The sequence below is a fragment of the Sorex araneus genome, chromosome 1, assembly GCF_027595985.1.
Source record: "Sorex araneus isolate mSorAra2 chromosome 1, mSorAra2.pri, whole genome shotgun sequence".
Lineage (NCBI taxonomy): Eukaryota > Metazoa > Chordata > Mammalia > Eulipotyphla > Soricidae > Sorex > Sorex araneus.
Genome location: NC_073302.1, coordinates 2,724,436 through 2,737,428, shown reverse-complemented (window position 1 = coordinate 2,737,428; position 12,993 = coordinate 2,724,436). Strand labels below are relative to the sequence as shown.

Below are 12,993 nucleotides of genomic sequence, written 5' to 3'. Positions count from 1 at the left end.
TCGCGTGCTTGGACTTGGGCTTGATCCCCGGTACCCCATAGGGTCCCCCAAGCACCGTCAGGAGTGATGCCTGAGCAGAGAGCCAGGAGTCAACCCTGGACATCGTTGGGTGTAGCCCCCCACCAAAAAAAAATAATAAAATAAAATATATAGAGAAAAACAATAAAGAAGACCCAGGAGCTGGAGCGATAGCACAGCGGGTAGGGCGTTTGCCTTGCATGCGGTCAACCCGGGTTCGATTCCCAGCATTCCATATGGATCCCTGAGCACCGCCAGGGGTAATTCCTGAGTGCAGAGCCAGGAGTAACCCCTGAGCATCGCTGGTGTGACCCAAACAGAAAAAAAAAAAAAAGACCCAGCCTGGGGCCAAGCGACAGCACAGAGGGGAGGGCGTTTGCCTTGCACCAGCTGACTGGGTTTTGTCCCCGGCATCCCATAGGGTCCCCTGAGCACCGCCAGGAGTGATTCCTGAGTGCTGAGCCAGGAGTAACGCCTGAGCATCGCTGGGTGTGACCCCAAATCAGTCAGTCAATCAATCAATCAATCAATCAATCAAAAGTACTTAAAAAAAAAAAAAAACGGAGCTCCAGCCTGCCAGCTCAGTGACACCTCGGCAGGGGGGTGGCCGGGCCCTGGCCTCAGCGGGGGGCTCAGCGGGGACCCCCCCAAGTCACTTCAACTGTGCCCACGGCCCCCCGCGGGGTCTGCTGGCCGGGCCCGGCCGCCGGCGGGGTGCGGGGGACGCGGGAGCCGGTGGCCGCGGGGTCCCCGCCGGGCCTGGCCGCGGCCGCGCCGAACTACATTCCCCAGCGTGCCCCGGGCCGGGCGGGCGCCCTCGGGGGGGGGGGCTTTAAATAGCCGCGACCCGGGTCCCCCGCCCCCCGGGCGGTGCCATTGGCTGCCCCGCCGCACGCGCCCCCCGCCGCTGCCCCCGGCCCCCGGCCACGTGCGCGGGGACGCGGGGACGCGGGGACGCGGCGGCGGCGCTCGGCGGGCAGCGGCGGCGACATGCCCGCCTCGCAGGGCCGGGCCCGGGCCCGCGGCCACGCGCCGCTCCGCGCCGAGTTCCTGTCCCTGAGCCAGCCGCCGGGCGCGGGGGCCGCGGGGGGCCGGAGGGCGGCGGGGCCCGCGCCAACGCCCCCCGCGCCCGGGGACGCGGCCCGCGAGCGGCGCCAGTCGCAGCCGCTGCCCGAGGAGGACTGCATGCAGCTGAACCCGTCCTTCAAGGGCATCGCCTTCAGCTCGCTGCTGGCCATCGACATCTGCCTGTCCAAGCGCCTGGGCGTGTGCGCCGGCCGCGCCGCGTCCTGGGCCGGCGCCCGCTCCGTGGTCAAGCTCATCGGCGTCACGGGCCACGGCGTCCCGTGGATCGGGGGCACCATCCTGTGCCTGGTCAAGAGCAGCACGCTGGCCGGCCAGGAGGTGCTCATGAACCTGCTCCTGGGTGAGTGCCCGCCCCGCCCCGCCCCGGACACGCGGGTGGCCCCCCGGGAAGGAGACCAGGCATGGCCCGGCCCAGAAGCCACCCGCGGGGTCAGCGGGTCCAGCCGGGGGCTCTTCACCCCCGAGCCCAGCCTGGCACAGGTGGGGGGTTCACGGCCCACGCTAGGGCAGGACTCTGCCCCGTGCCCTGGCCCCCGCCCCCCCACTCCACTCAGGGACCCTGCAGTCTGCCACAGGGTTTTCCTGTGGCGGGAGTTGAGGTGCGCAAGGAGGCTCACTCCGTCTGGGGGTCCCCCACACGCGCCGGTGCCCTCCTGCCGCCTCCCCAGCTGAGTCACTGGCCCCCCTGCCAGGGAGCGGATCTTTGCTGTTTTTCCTGAACTCTGCCTGCAGCACAGTGCGCCCTGTCCCCGCCTCCTGCCCAGCCTCCCGCTCTGGGGTCCCCGCCGCTCCCCCACCCTTGGGGACCATGCTGAGACCCTGCCGAGGTCTCCGGCAATGCCAGCACTGCAAAGGGTCCCTGTAACCAGCGAGTGCGTGTGAGGGGACTGTGGTCCCTGAGAAAGTCAGGGGGACCTGGGAGTTCACACGGGCAGGCGCCTGCCCCGCATACACACACCCCAGGTTCGTCCGCGGTACCACATAGGGTCCCCCAGGTCCCATCAGGAGTGACTCCGGAGTGCAGAGCCAGGAGAGAACTAGGAGCCCCGGGTACAGCCCAAACTACCCCCCCAGACCCCCCAAAAAGGGCAGAAACCACAGCACAGCCCCATGAAGGAGAAGCCTCGCCTCCTTCACGTGTAGAGAGGGAAACCGAGGCATAGGGCAGTGACCTCGGCTGTGCCCTGAGTCAGTGAGGGCCAGGCTCAGTCGGGGCAGGCCTGCAGGGCCAGAGCGGTAACAGGGCGGCAGGGAGGACACTGGCAATTCACGGGTCTTACCCAGGTTCAATCCCCGGTGCCCCACATGGCCCCCCGGGCCCGTCAGGACTGACCCCTGAGTGCAGAGCCCGGAGACAGCCCTGAGCACCACGGGGTGTGCCCTCGCCCCAAAATAAGGGCAAAAGTCCGGGAGGAGGTTTCCGTGGCCAGTGCCTTGGTGTCCCGAGAGGGCAGAGTGCACTGAAGGCCACTCAGCATCGGCCTGCGGGGACACGGGGCCCGGCCTGCGGGCCTGCTGGACACCCAGCCCTCCAGAGAAGGGGCTGTGGGCCCCTCCGCGGAGCACACACAGCAGGAGTCCGTCCCTGTGTCTCTGGGGCCGGAGCGTGCGTTTGGGCACACTGGGAGGAGCCTTCCCTGCCCACGGCCTGTGGGCTCACGGGGAAGGTGCCTGGCACGGTGGGTGGTGACGCCTCCAAGGTGGGGACCGCAGGGCCCGAGACCAGCTCCAGGCTCCCCAGGCTCGGAGGCGTCCAGGCTGGGAGTGGACGCCTTGGGCTAAACCACCGGGCGGGGCCCCAGGGGGGCCAGAGGGAGCCTCCACGTTGCCCCTGCCCCGCCATGCCTGCCCAGACAAAAGCAGGGGACATCTCAGCGTCTGGAGCCCAGGGCTGGCCTGACCTGGGGACAGTCCCAGCCTCCCGTGGAGCTTTGGAGAGGGATTCACTTCATTGAGTCTTATTTTTCTCATCTGCCAAATGGGCTGTTGAGCTGCTTCCCTCAGAGCCACAGACAAAGGGCCAGTTCGTGCCTGAGGAAGGTGCTGATTTCATCCTCCTCCTCCTCATCACCACAGTTGTCACCAGCTGTGCCACCACCACCATCACTATTGTCACCATCACCATCACTATCGTCGCCATCACCACGATCATCACCATCACTGTCATCGCCATCATTACCACCATCACGATCATCTCCACCATCACCACCATCCCCGCCATCATTACCATCACTGTCATCACCGCCATCACCATCACCCCACCATCATCACCATCACCACCATCTCCACCATCACCACCATCCCCGCCATCATTACCATCACTGTCATCACCGCCATGACCATCACCCCACCATCATCACCATCACCACCATCACCATCATCACCATCAGCACCATCACCGTCATCACCATCATCAGCACCATCACCGTCATCACCATCATCAGCACCATCACCGTCATCACCATCATCAGCACCATCACTGTCATCACCATCATCAGCACCATCACCGTCATCACCATCATCAGCACCATCACTGTCATCACCATCACTATCATCAGCACCATCACTGTCATCTCCATCCCCACCATCATATCACCACCATCACCGTCACCACCACCATCACTCTCATCACCACCGTCATTGTCATCACCACCATCATTGTCACTACCATCACATCATCCCCACCGTCACCACCATCACTATCATTCCCACCACCACCACCACCGTCACCATCACCACCATCACCGTCATCACCACCACCGTCACCGTCACCGTCACCACCTTTATATTCTCACCATGATCTCTGACTCCCCCTTTAGCATCACCGCCGCCATCACCAATACCGTCCCCCGAGCAGGCCTGGTGTGGCGTGGCTGCCCTGCCAGCTCTCTCCCCCCGCCCCTGCTCCTGACCCTCCCAGCTGGCACCTGGTTGGGCGATTCCCCGCTGAGGCAGCCAGGCGCCTCCTGGCCCCGTGTGTCCCTGGTCTGCCACGCGGTGGCCGTGGCCGTTGGCTCTTGCTGTTGTGACTGAGTTGCTGAGTGGCCTTCACTGGGGTGTTCCTGGTGATGAGAACCACGCCTTCTTCTTTTCCTGGGTCTTATTGTTTATTTTTTTACTTTTTTCTTTTTGGGTCACACCCAGCGATGCACAGAGGTCACTCCTGGCTCTGCACTCAGGAATTACTCCTGGCAGTGCTCAGGGGACCCTATGGGATGCTGGGAATTGAACCCGGGTCGGCCGCGTGCAAGGCAAACGCCCTCCCCGCTGTGCTATTGCTCCAGCCCCGTATTGTTTATTTTTGGCAGTAAACTGGTGCATGTAACTCCAACCGTTTTTGACCTTATTTGTGTCTGTCTGTAGGGGACACACTTCAGGTGATGCCCAGTGGCCGTTTAGTGCTGGGAGCCAAACTGAGGACCTCGTACTCTTTTTTTTTTTTCTTTCTTTTTGGGTCACACCCAGGGATGCACAGGGGGCACTCCTGGCTCTGCACTCAGGAATTACTCCTGGCCGTGCTCAGGGGACCATATGGGATGCTGGGAATCGAACCCGGGTCGGCCTCGTGCAAGGCAAATGACCTCCCCGCTGTGCTATCGCTCCAGCCCCCGGACCTCGTACTCTTGACACACGCTTTTCTTTAGAAATATCTCCTCGGCCCAGTTTTAGCCCCTGCTGAGCATGGCCTGCAGCCCTGGCCCGAGCTCCGCCAGGACGCTCTGTCACTGTGCCCAGTACCTCACGCCCCTCGCCCCCATCTCTCCGTCAGTCCCTCGCAGAGGTGCGGCCTGCGGGGCGTGAAGCCGGCTGCAGCGCTATGCACAGCCGGGTGCTGCTCCATCGCCCCCCCAGGCCTCTGTCCGTGGCCTATAGCGGCTTCCCTGGGAGTGGGTGACGCTGCCACCCCCTGCCTCTCTGGGGGCTGCCGGGTCCCAGAGGGTTCCCTTAGCTCCCCGAGGACACCGGCCGTGTGCCCAGCAGCTGCTGCGCGAGCTGCTCCCCAGAGGACCCTCGTGCCGTGCCCGCGTGCCCCTGCCCGCTCTGCCCTGGGTAGTGGCCGTCCTGGGGGCGTCCCGGCGGTGCGGGCACCTCAGTGGGGTTCTCTGGTGGCTTCTTGATTTTGTTTCGGCCACCCCGGGCTCTGCTCAGAATCACTCCTGCAGGCCCAGGAGCCCGCTGGACCGCGGGTCGGACCCAGATCCGGCCGGCCAGCACCCTGCACCCTGGACAGTTTGTGTGTTTCAGTGCTCAGGGGGGACTCCTGGTCCACACCCAGGGATCAGCCCTGGCGGTGCTCAGGGGACCTGTGGGACGCCGGGGATCAAACCCAGTTGGCAGCATGTAAGGCAGGCACCCTCCCTGCCGTGCCACCGCTCCAGCCCCCCAGCCCCATAGCATTTTGTTTTTGTTGTGAGGCCGTACCCTGTGGTGCTCAGGACTTAGTTCTGACTTTGTGCTGAGTGATCACTCCTGGCCAGGCACAGGTGTCCCCCCATGTGGGTCCACTCAGGGCTGGGACCAGCGTCTCCCCGTGTCTGTCCACTCGGGGCCCAGGACCGGTGTCTCCCCGTGCGTGTCCAGTCGGGGCTGGGACCGGCATCCCCCTGCATCCAGACAGTCGCCTGTGCCCAGCCTTGCTGTGCCCAGACCTCCACGTCCTGTTTCCTGGGTCCGTCCATGTCTGCCGCCTTGGCTCCGGGTCCCGAGGGCTGCGGGGCACCGTGGTCTTGGCCTCCCAAGGTCCTTCACGGCTGGCCGTTGGGGTCAGGAACCGGAACCAGCTTCCTCAGTCTTGCAGCACCCCCAGTCTGGACTGTCCAGTTACGTTTACGCCCTGTCCAGCTGCCCCGTCTAGTTCAGCAGCCCGGGACCCCAGCACTGCCTCCCCTGGCCCCAGCCTTGAGCCTCCAGCCTGTTGGCTAAGAATTGCCAGCCGGGGGGGCTGGAGCGATAGCACAGCGGGTAAGGCGTTTGCCTTGCACTCGGCCAACCCGGGTTCGATTCCCAGCATCCCATATGGTCCCCTGAGCACCGCCAGGGGTGGTTCCTGAGTGTAGAGCCAGGAATGACCCCTGAGCATTGCCGGGTGTGACCCAGAACAAAGAACAGAAAAAATAGGGCTGGAGATGTAATGAGCATTTGACTGACATGTGTGAGGTCAGATGTCCTAGGTTTGACCCCAGTACTACAAAAAAATTCTGCATGTGTGTATACATGTGCATGTGCACACGCGTGCTCACACACACACACACACACACACACGCCTCCAATCTGCCCCGACTGTTCCTGAGGGTGTGGCTGGTCCTTACCTGCCAGCACAGCTAGGTGGGCACTCAGCCCCGCCGGGGACAGCCCCCCCAAGGGCACTAAAACTGGCCCCCAGAAGCCTGTCTCTGCCCCCCCCCCGTGCCCCGTGCCCAGCCCTGCATGGCCTCAGGCAAGTGGCCAGTCTCACAGGGGCAGGAAGGGGCAGCGGGACCCCCAGCCTGCAGGCTGCATATGCGTGTACTTTGACATGCCCCCACATGTGAATGCACATACATGCACTGTCCACGTGTCCACGTGCACGGACATACTTGTATATCTGTATGTACCGATGTGCATACAGGCGTATGCCCACGCTGTTTACATGTACCACACACGTGCACACACAGCTACAAGCAGGTCCCCGGGCCCAGGTGCGTAGCCTGCCCTGACCGAGGGGCTCTGAGGTGGACAGTGAGCCCCGAGCAGGAAGCCGCAGGCCCCCACGACTCGGGGAAAGGGGAGCCCCCTGCCGGAGTGCAGCCATCCCCACCCCTCTAGGGAGGGGCTGAGGGACAGAGGGACTCGGGCGTCGGGGCCACTGGCCGCTCGGACCCTGAGAGCACACGGCCCAGGGTATCAGTATCAGTAAGGCCAAGAGGGGACGGACCCCTCCTTCCGGCCGCTGACCTTGAAGCCAAGAGCCCTTGGGGGGTTCCGCCCCACTCCTGACCTCGGCCCGCGTCCACTGAGCCTTTCCCGGGGGCGCCTCTGGCTGCCTCCGAGTCCAGGCAGGAATGTGGGTCAGAGAACTCGGCCGGTCACATGAGTGGGCTTCGGGGGCCTTGGGATGACGCCGGTGTTGATTCCGGTCCCACGTTGGTGGCGTCCGGGGCCCGGGCCCAGCAGGGCCGGCTGCTGCTGCAGGAGCAGACCCCCGGGCCCCCGCAGCCGCGCCCCTGCAGCTCCTACGTCACCCCGGGTCTGTGTGAGGGGAGACTGCGAGCTCCACGCATCCCTCCCCCACGGCCATGACAGGGTGCCCGCGGGGCCCGGGGTCAGAGGGCAGGCCTGGGCGGGGGAGCATGGCCTGGCTCCCTGAGGCCCAAGGGGGCTTTTCCTTCCCTGCACACAGGCCTCAGGGCCTCTCTGGGCCCCAGACACGCCCAGTCTGGCCTGGGGCTGCTTCTCCCTCCGGGGTCCTCGTTCTCTTGTGCTCAAGCCTGGGATGTCGGGTTTATCACTCATTCTCGGGGCATGCTCAGCTCCCGGGAGCTGCCGGGGCTGTGGTGGTCACTGCTGCCCTTGGCCCTTCCTCGGCTCCTTCAGGGGGCAGGTGAGGACACCTGAGACCTGGGCCCGACCCCTCCACCTGCCCGACCCCTCGAGGACCTACAGCCGGGCCTGGGGCGGGGGGGCCCAGGCGAGTCGTGCCGGCGACGCCAACCCCGCCGTGTCCACTGCTCTCTGCAGCCCTCCTCCTGGACATCATGACGGTGGCCGGCGTGCAGAAGCTCATCAAGCGGCGAGGCCCGTTCGAGACGAGCCCCAGCCTGCTGGACCACCTGACCATGGACGTGTACGCCTTCCCCGCCGGCCATGCCAGCCGCGCCGCCATGCTGTCCAAGTTCTTCCTGAGCCACCTGGTGCTGGCCGTGCCCCTGCGGGTGCTGCTGGTGCTCTGGGCCTTCTGCGTGGGGCTGTCACGCGTCATGATCGGCCGCCACCACATCACCGACGTCCTCTCGGGCTTCCTCATCGGCTACTTCCAGTTCCGCCTCGTGGAGCTGGTCTGGATGTCGTCCAACACCTGCCAGATGCTCATCTCCGCCTGGTGAGCGCCCGGCGCCCCGGCAGGGCCCAAGGGTCACCTGGAGGCGGGTGGATGGCCGCGGGACAGCCTCCCCGGCCTCTCCTCCCCCAGGAGGCTCCTGGTTCACCCCCCGGAGGCCCCTTCAGCAGCGGCCATGGGGCCGGGGGTGCCCACGCCCAATGCCAGCCAGACGCTTCCGGCAGAGCAAGGACCTTGAGGTCCACTCGTTTCGGAAAGTGCTTCCGCCCTGGGGAGGGCAGCGGCTGGCCGGGCGGGCCCACCCCCACTGTGCCCGCTAGTGGCCGGGGGACCCTGTTTGGGGGCACAGCTCTGAGCCCCCGGGACCCGCTGGCCCTGACCTTGGGCCCCACCGTCGGGGCCGGACTCATGGGACCTTGTAGGTTGTTCCCGTGTCCTGGAAGCGTTTCATGTACAATACAGACATGCAGAAGCCTGGCCCTGTGCGTCTTCGAGTGTGCCTCTCCTGCTCCGGCTGGGGGCTTCCAGACCTTTCCAAGCCGATGGTGCTCTGCCCAGAGACCCCTGGGCCGTGGGACCCTCCGCCGTGACGCTGCCTGACATCTCCTGGCTCCAGGGCACCCCCCGGCTGGCTCTCACAGTGGGTCCCTGCCCCAGGGGGGGTACGTGGAGGCGCTGGGGATGGGGGGAGGGGAGGCAGCAGGGCCAGAGATGGCTGCGCCCAGCACTCTTGCTGGGGGCTGGGGGGCGGGAGCCCCTCTCTGTAGCCCTCCACACCCGGAGCTCATGCTGACCACAGGGACCGACCCCAGCCCCCAGAGAAAGCCAGCTCCGCCCCTGATCCCGCCTCGTGTCCCCCAGGGCCCACCGCAGGGGTCTTGCTGCCTGTCCTCTCTGCTTGCTCCCACCGAGTCCCAGGGCCCAGGGCCCCAAGGAGGCTGAAGACCCAAGTCCCAGCAGGGTCGGGGGCCTCTGGGGGCAACTTCCAGGCGTCCGGACACCCTGGAACTTCTTGACTGTGGCCATGGGGCTCTGTCCATCACCTCCATGGACAGACTCGGCCACCTACTGGCAGGGGCCCGCGTGGGCGTGTTTGTGGGGGCCGGGCTGGCGTGCGCCTTCAGGAAAGACGTGATCCACCCAGCACGCCTCCCTCCGGCCCGCACGGCGGGGACCCCCGAACCGGGCTGCTGCAGACACGCGTGGTCCCTATACACAGTCTCCAAAACGCCCCCCCCGCCACCCTCTGGGGGCCCAGACAAGCCCTTGACTTGGCACTGAAGGAGCTTGGGGTGTCGGACCCAGCTGGGCCACCACGGTCAACCCCCACGGCCACCTCCCACCTCCAACCTCGGCTGGTGCCGGAGCCTGAGGTACCTTGCACACGTTCCCACAGGCGGGGTGGAGCACAGGGGTGGGGGCATCTTCCTCTCGCCTGCTCCCGCCCCCCCCCAGCGCTCCAGGTGGGCTGGGCACAGGCGAGGCCCCAGGCTGAGTCAGGTGGGGGGCTGTGCCCCCAGCAGGCTCCAGGGAGAGGAGGGGCCCTGGGGAGATAAGCCTCGGCAGGCTCCCCCGCCCCCCGGGCCGTGCCCTTGGCACCCCCTTGGCACCAAGTTTGTGCAGCCTGGCCCCCTAAGGTGGGGCTGGAGGGGAGGCGGAAGCCAGCAGGACTCGCCGTCGGGTTCCGGGGGGTCGGGGCGCTGTGAGCCCCGGGGTTCGGGGGTCCCCGACATGCCCCCTCGGAGCTCCTGCAGGTGGGTGTCCATGTGTGGGGAGGAGGGTCTGCGCGCCCTGGCCAGGGACCACACAGACGGGCCACACTGGCCCCTCCCGGCCTGCGCCGTGTCGCCCCTCGAGGGCCGGAAACGCCGGTCTCGGTGCCCTTCCTCTGGCCCCGGCCTCAGGGCTCCTTCCTTTACTTACTCGCCTTGGGTGTCTGAGCCCGCCCGACAGTGCTCAGGGCTCACTCCTGGCTCTGCGCTGCTCGGCCAGCCGAGCTCTGAGCCTGGGACCCCCCTGGGGTCGCCCCACGGCCCCCCCTGCCGGGTCTCCAGGCAGAGGCCCTGGGGTGGGGAGCCCGAGGGGCCTCAGGGGGGCTGCCTGGAGGCAGGCTCACCGGGCCTGGGCCTGGGGTTGGCTGAGCCCAGGTTGTGTGTGCAGGAGGCCTGGACTGGATCCCCGGGACCACACGTACCCTGAGCACTGGGGAGTGAGCCAGCTCCCAGCACCTGTGGATGTGATGGCCAGACACACTCAGACACACAGACTCCTACTCACACACTCACACGTTCATAATACACTCACACACTCATTCACACACACCCACTCACATATTACACACATTTTCTCAGGCACACACAGTCACACAGACTCACACTCACACATTCACAGACACGCATTCTAACACACTCACACACTCATTCACACTCACACTCTTATCCACACACTCTCACGTGGTCTCACACTCAGAATCATACCCTCTCACACTCACACACTGTCACACACACCCAAACAAATTCTGCACCTAACAGGTCGCCGAATGCTTTGTGCCTCAGTGTCCCCCTCTGTAAGATGGGGGGAGTGTGTGCCCTGGCGGGGGCGGTGGTTGCAGAGAGCACGGCCCGGGGCCTGCACACAGCAGGTAGCAAAGGAAGACGAGGGCCAGCAGGTCTCCGGGCTTCCCTCCCTCTGCAGCAGCCAGCCCAGGTGTGCTCCTTGGCAGCTTGTGTGGGCCCCAAGCGAGCGGCCCGCCACCGGGTGTGGCCCCCCAGCCACCGCCATCCTCCCCACATCCCAGACACGTAGTCCTTGGTGCATCCGCACAGAGACAGGCTCCGTCTCCATGGCAACCGCAGGGCTTGGACTCACAGCAGCGGGGACCTGGGGCTTGTCCCCACCCTGAGGCCTGCACAGGGACAGGCAGCCTGGGGGGAGGGGCGGGGCCCAGCCAGGGAGTGATGATCCCCGCCCAGTCCTGCCCGCCCTAGGGACCACGCAGGGTGGGGGTGGGGGCATGCACGCGCACGTGTGTGCATGTGTGTGCGCATGTGTGCGCGTATGTGATTGTGTGCATGCATGTGTGTACATGCGTGTGTGAGTGCATGCATGTGTGCGTGTGTGCATGTGTGCATACATGCAGGTAGTGTGTGTACACGTACTCAGCAGCCTTGTCATGGTCCCCCCACGCGAGAACCTGGGCTAAGGAGCAGTTTGCGTCCCCTGAACCCGCCACACCACCAAGGAGCTGCCATAGTGGACACAGGCCCCTGTTTGCCCAGCGGGTCCCACGCGTCCCACACTGTCCTGGCAGCTCTGTCCTGGCAGCTCTGTCCCGCGGGACAATGCCTCCCACCTCCCCAGGCCCCTGGGGGGACTTCAGTGTGGGGGGCGGGGTCCTCTCTCCTACCATTGCTGTTTGCCCCCCCCAGTCTGATCCCTTGGGGGGGGTTGCCAGGATTGATCCGGGGTCCCTGGGTGCCTGCAGCCCCGCCCTGCCCCTGCTGCCTGGGAAAGGGGAGAGACTGGGTCCCACGTGGGCAGGGGATCCTGAAAGCCCCCACGCCGCAGCCCTATGGCCAGAACAGTGCCCCCTACTCCCTAGCCCTCGCCCAGGGCAGAACCAGCAGTTGGGGTTCCTGATGGTGAACCCCGAGTGGGGAAAGGGGCCTGGGTCCCCCATGGGGCACAGACTCCCTCCAGGAGGAGGAAGTGAGGGGCCAGCGTTGAGGCCAGGAGGCAGGGAAAGGCAGGACCCCTCTCCCAGACAGGCACAGGGGCTGACCCCTGACCCCGCGCCTGGGAGGTGATAAATGGTCGACAGGTTGTTCCCAGGCTATTGGTGGGCAGTGGTGTCCCCCACCCCTCAGACCACACCTGGCTCTCTGCCTTCACCCTGTGGGGGGCCCGGATGGAGAGGCGGAGACTGGCAGGGGGAGGCAGGGACTGGCATGGGGGAGGCAGGGACTGGCAGGGGGAGGCGGAGACTGGCAGGGGGGAGTCAGGGACTGGCAGGGGGAGGCAGGGACTGGCAGCGGGGAGGCAGGGACTGGCAGGGGGGAGGCAGGGACTGGCAGGGGGAGGCAGGGACTGGCAGGGGGGAGGCAGGGACTGGCAGGGGGAGGCAGAGACTGGCAGGGGGAGGCAGGGACTGGCAGGGGGAGGCAGGGACTGGCAGGGGGGAGGCAGGGACTGGCAGGGGGGAGGCAGGAACTGGCAGGGGGGAGGCAGAGACTGGCAGGGGGGAGGCGGTTCTGGCCCCGAAGCCCCCAGGGCTGCAGGACCACACAGTCAGCGCAACCTTTGCAGCCCCGAGGCTCGGGAAGGTTCTTGTTTTCCAAACCTAGTGGTTGGGGGGAGTTCTGGGGACCCCGACAGCTGTCGGCCAGGAGGGGCCCGGGGCGAGGGCTGATGGGCAGACGCTGAGGAGGGCCAGCTCCCCCGGAGAGAGACAGCGGGGAGACAGGACCCCCCCATCCCTGAGGAGACACGTGGCCGGCATGGACCGCGGGTAGCCCTGGGACTGCAGCTGATCCGGGGGCTCAGCCCGCCTGTCCCACAGGGAGAGCGAGGCGTGAGGAGAGTGGGGTGCGCCCTGTGAGGGGGCAGGCCGGGGAGTGCGGGAGGTCACGGGCAGGGAGCCCCCTGGAGTGGACAGATGGGAGTGTCAGCACACTGAGAGGGGAGGGGCAGGGATGGGGTGATGGGGTCAGCACGCCCTGGGAGGAGGGGGAGGGGTGGGGCGCTGGGGTGAGCGGCCCCTGGAGTTGTGTCCAGGCCTGCCCAGGAGGAGGCCCGCGGGCTGGAGTGATAGCATAGCGGGTAGATCGTTTGCCTTGCACGCGCCCGACCCGGGT

General features: G+C 66.0%; 1 protein-coding gene across 2 annotated transcripts in view; it reads left to right on the top strand.

Moving 5' to 3' along the window:
- The first annotated feature begins 958 nt into the window (after positions 1 to 958).
- PLPP7 (phospholipid phosphatase 7 (inactive)) overlaps positions 959 to 12,993 on the top strand; it is a 28,785-nt gene continuing 16,750 nt past the window's right edge. For both annotated transcript variants that reach the window (XM_055140297.1, XM_055140302.1), the window contains exons 1-2: positions 959 to 1,444; positions 7,822 to 8,182. In XM_055140297.1, coding sequence (XP_054996272.1) covers positions 1,009 to 1,444; positions 7,822 to 8,182 — 797 coding nt within the window. In that variant the 5' untranslated portion in view covers positions 959 to 1,008. The remainder of the gene's footprint in view (positions 1,445 to 7,821; positions 8,183 to 12,993) is intronic.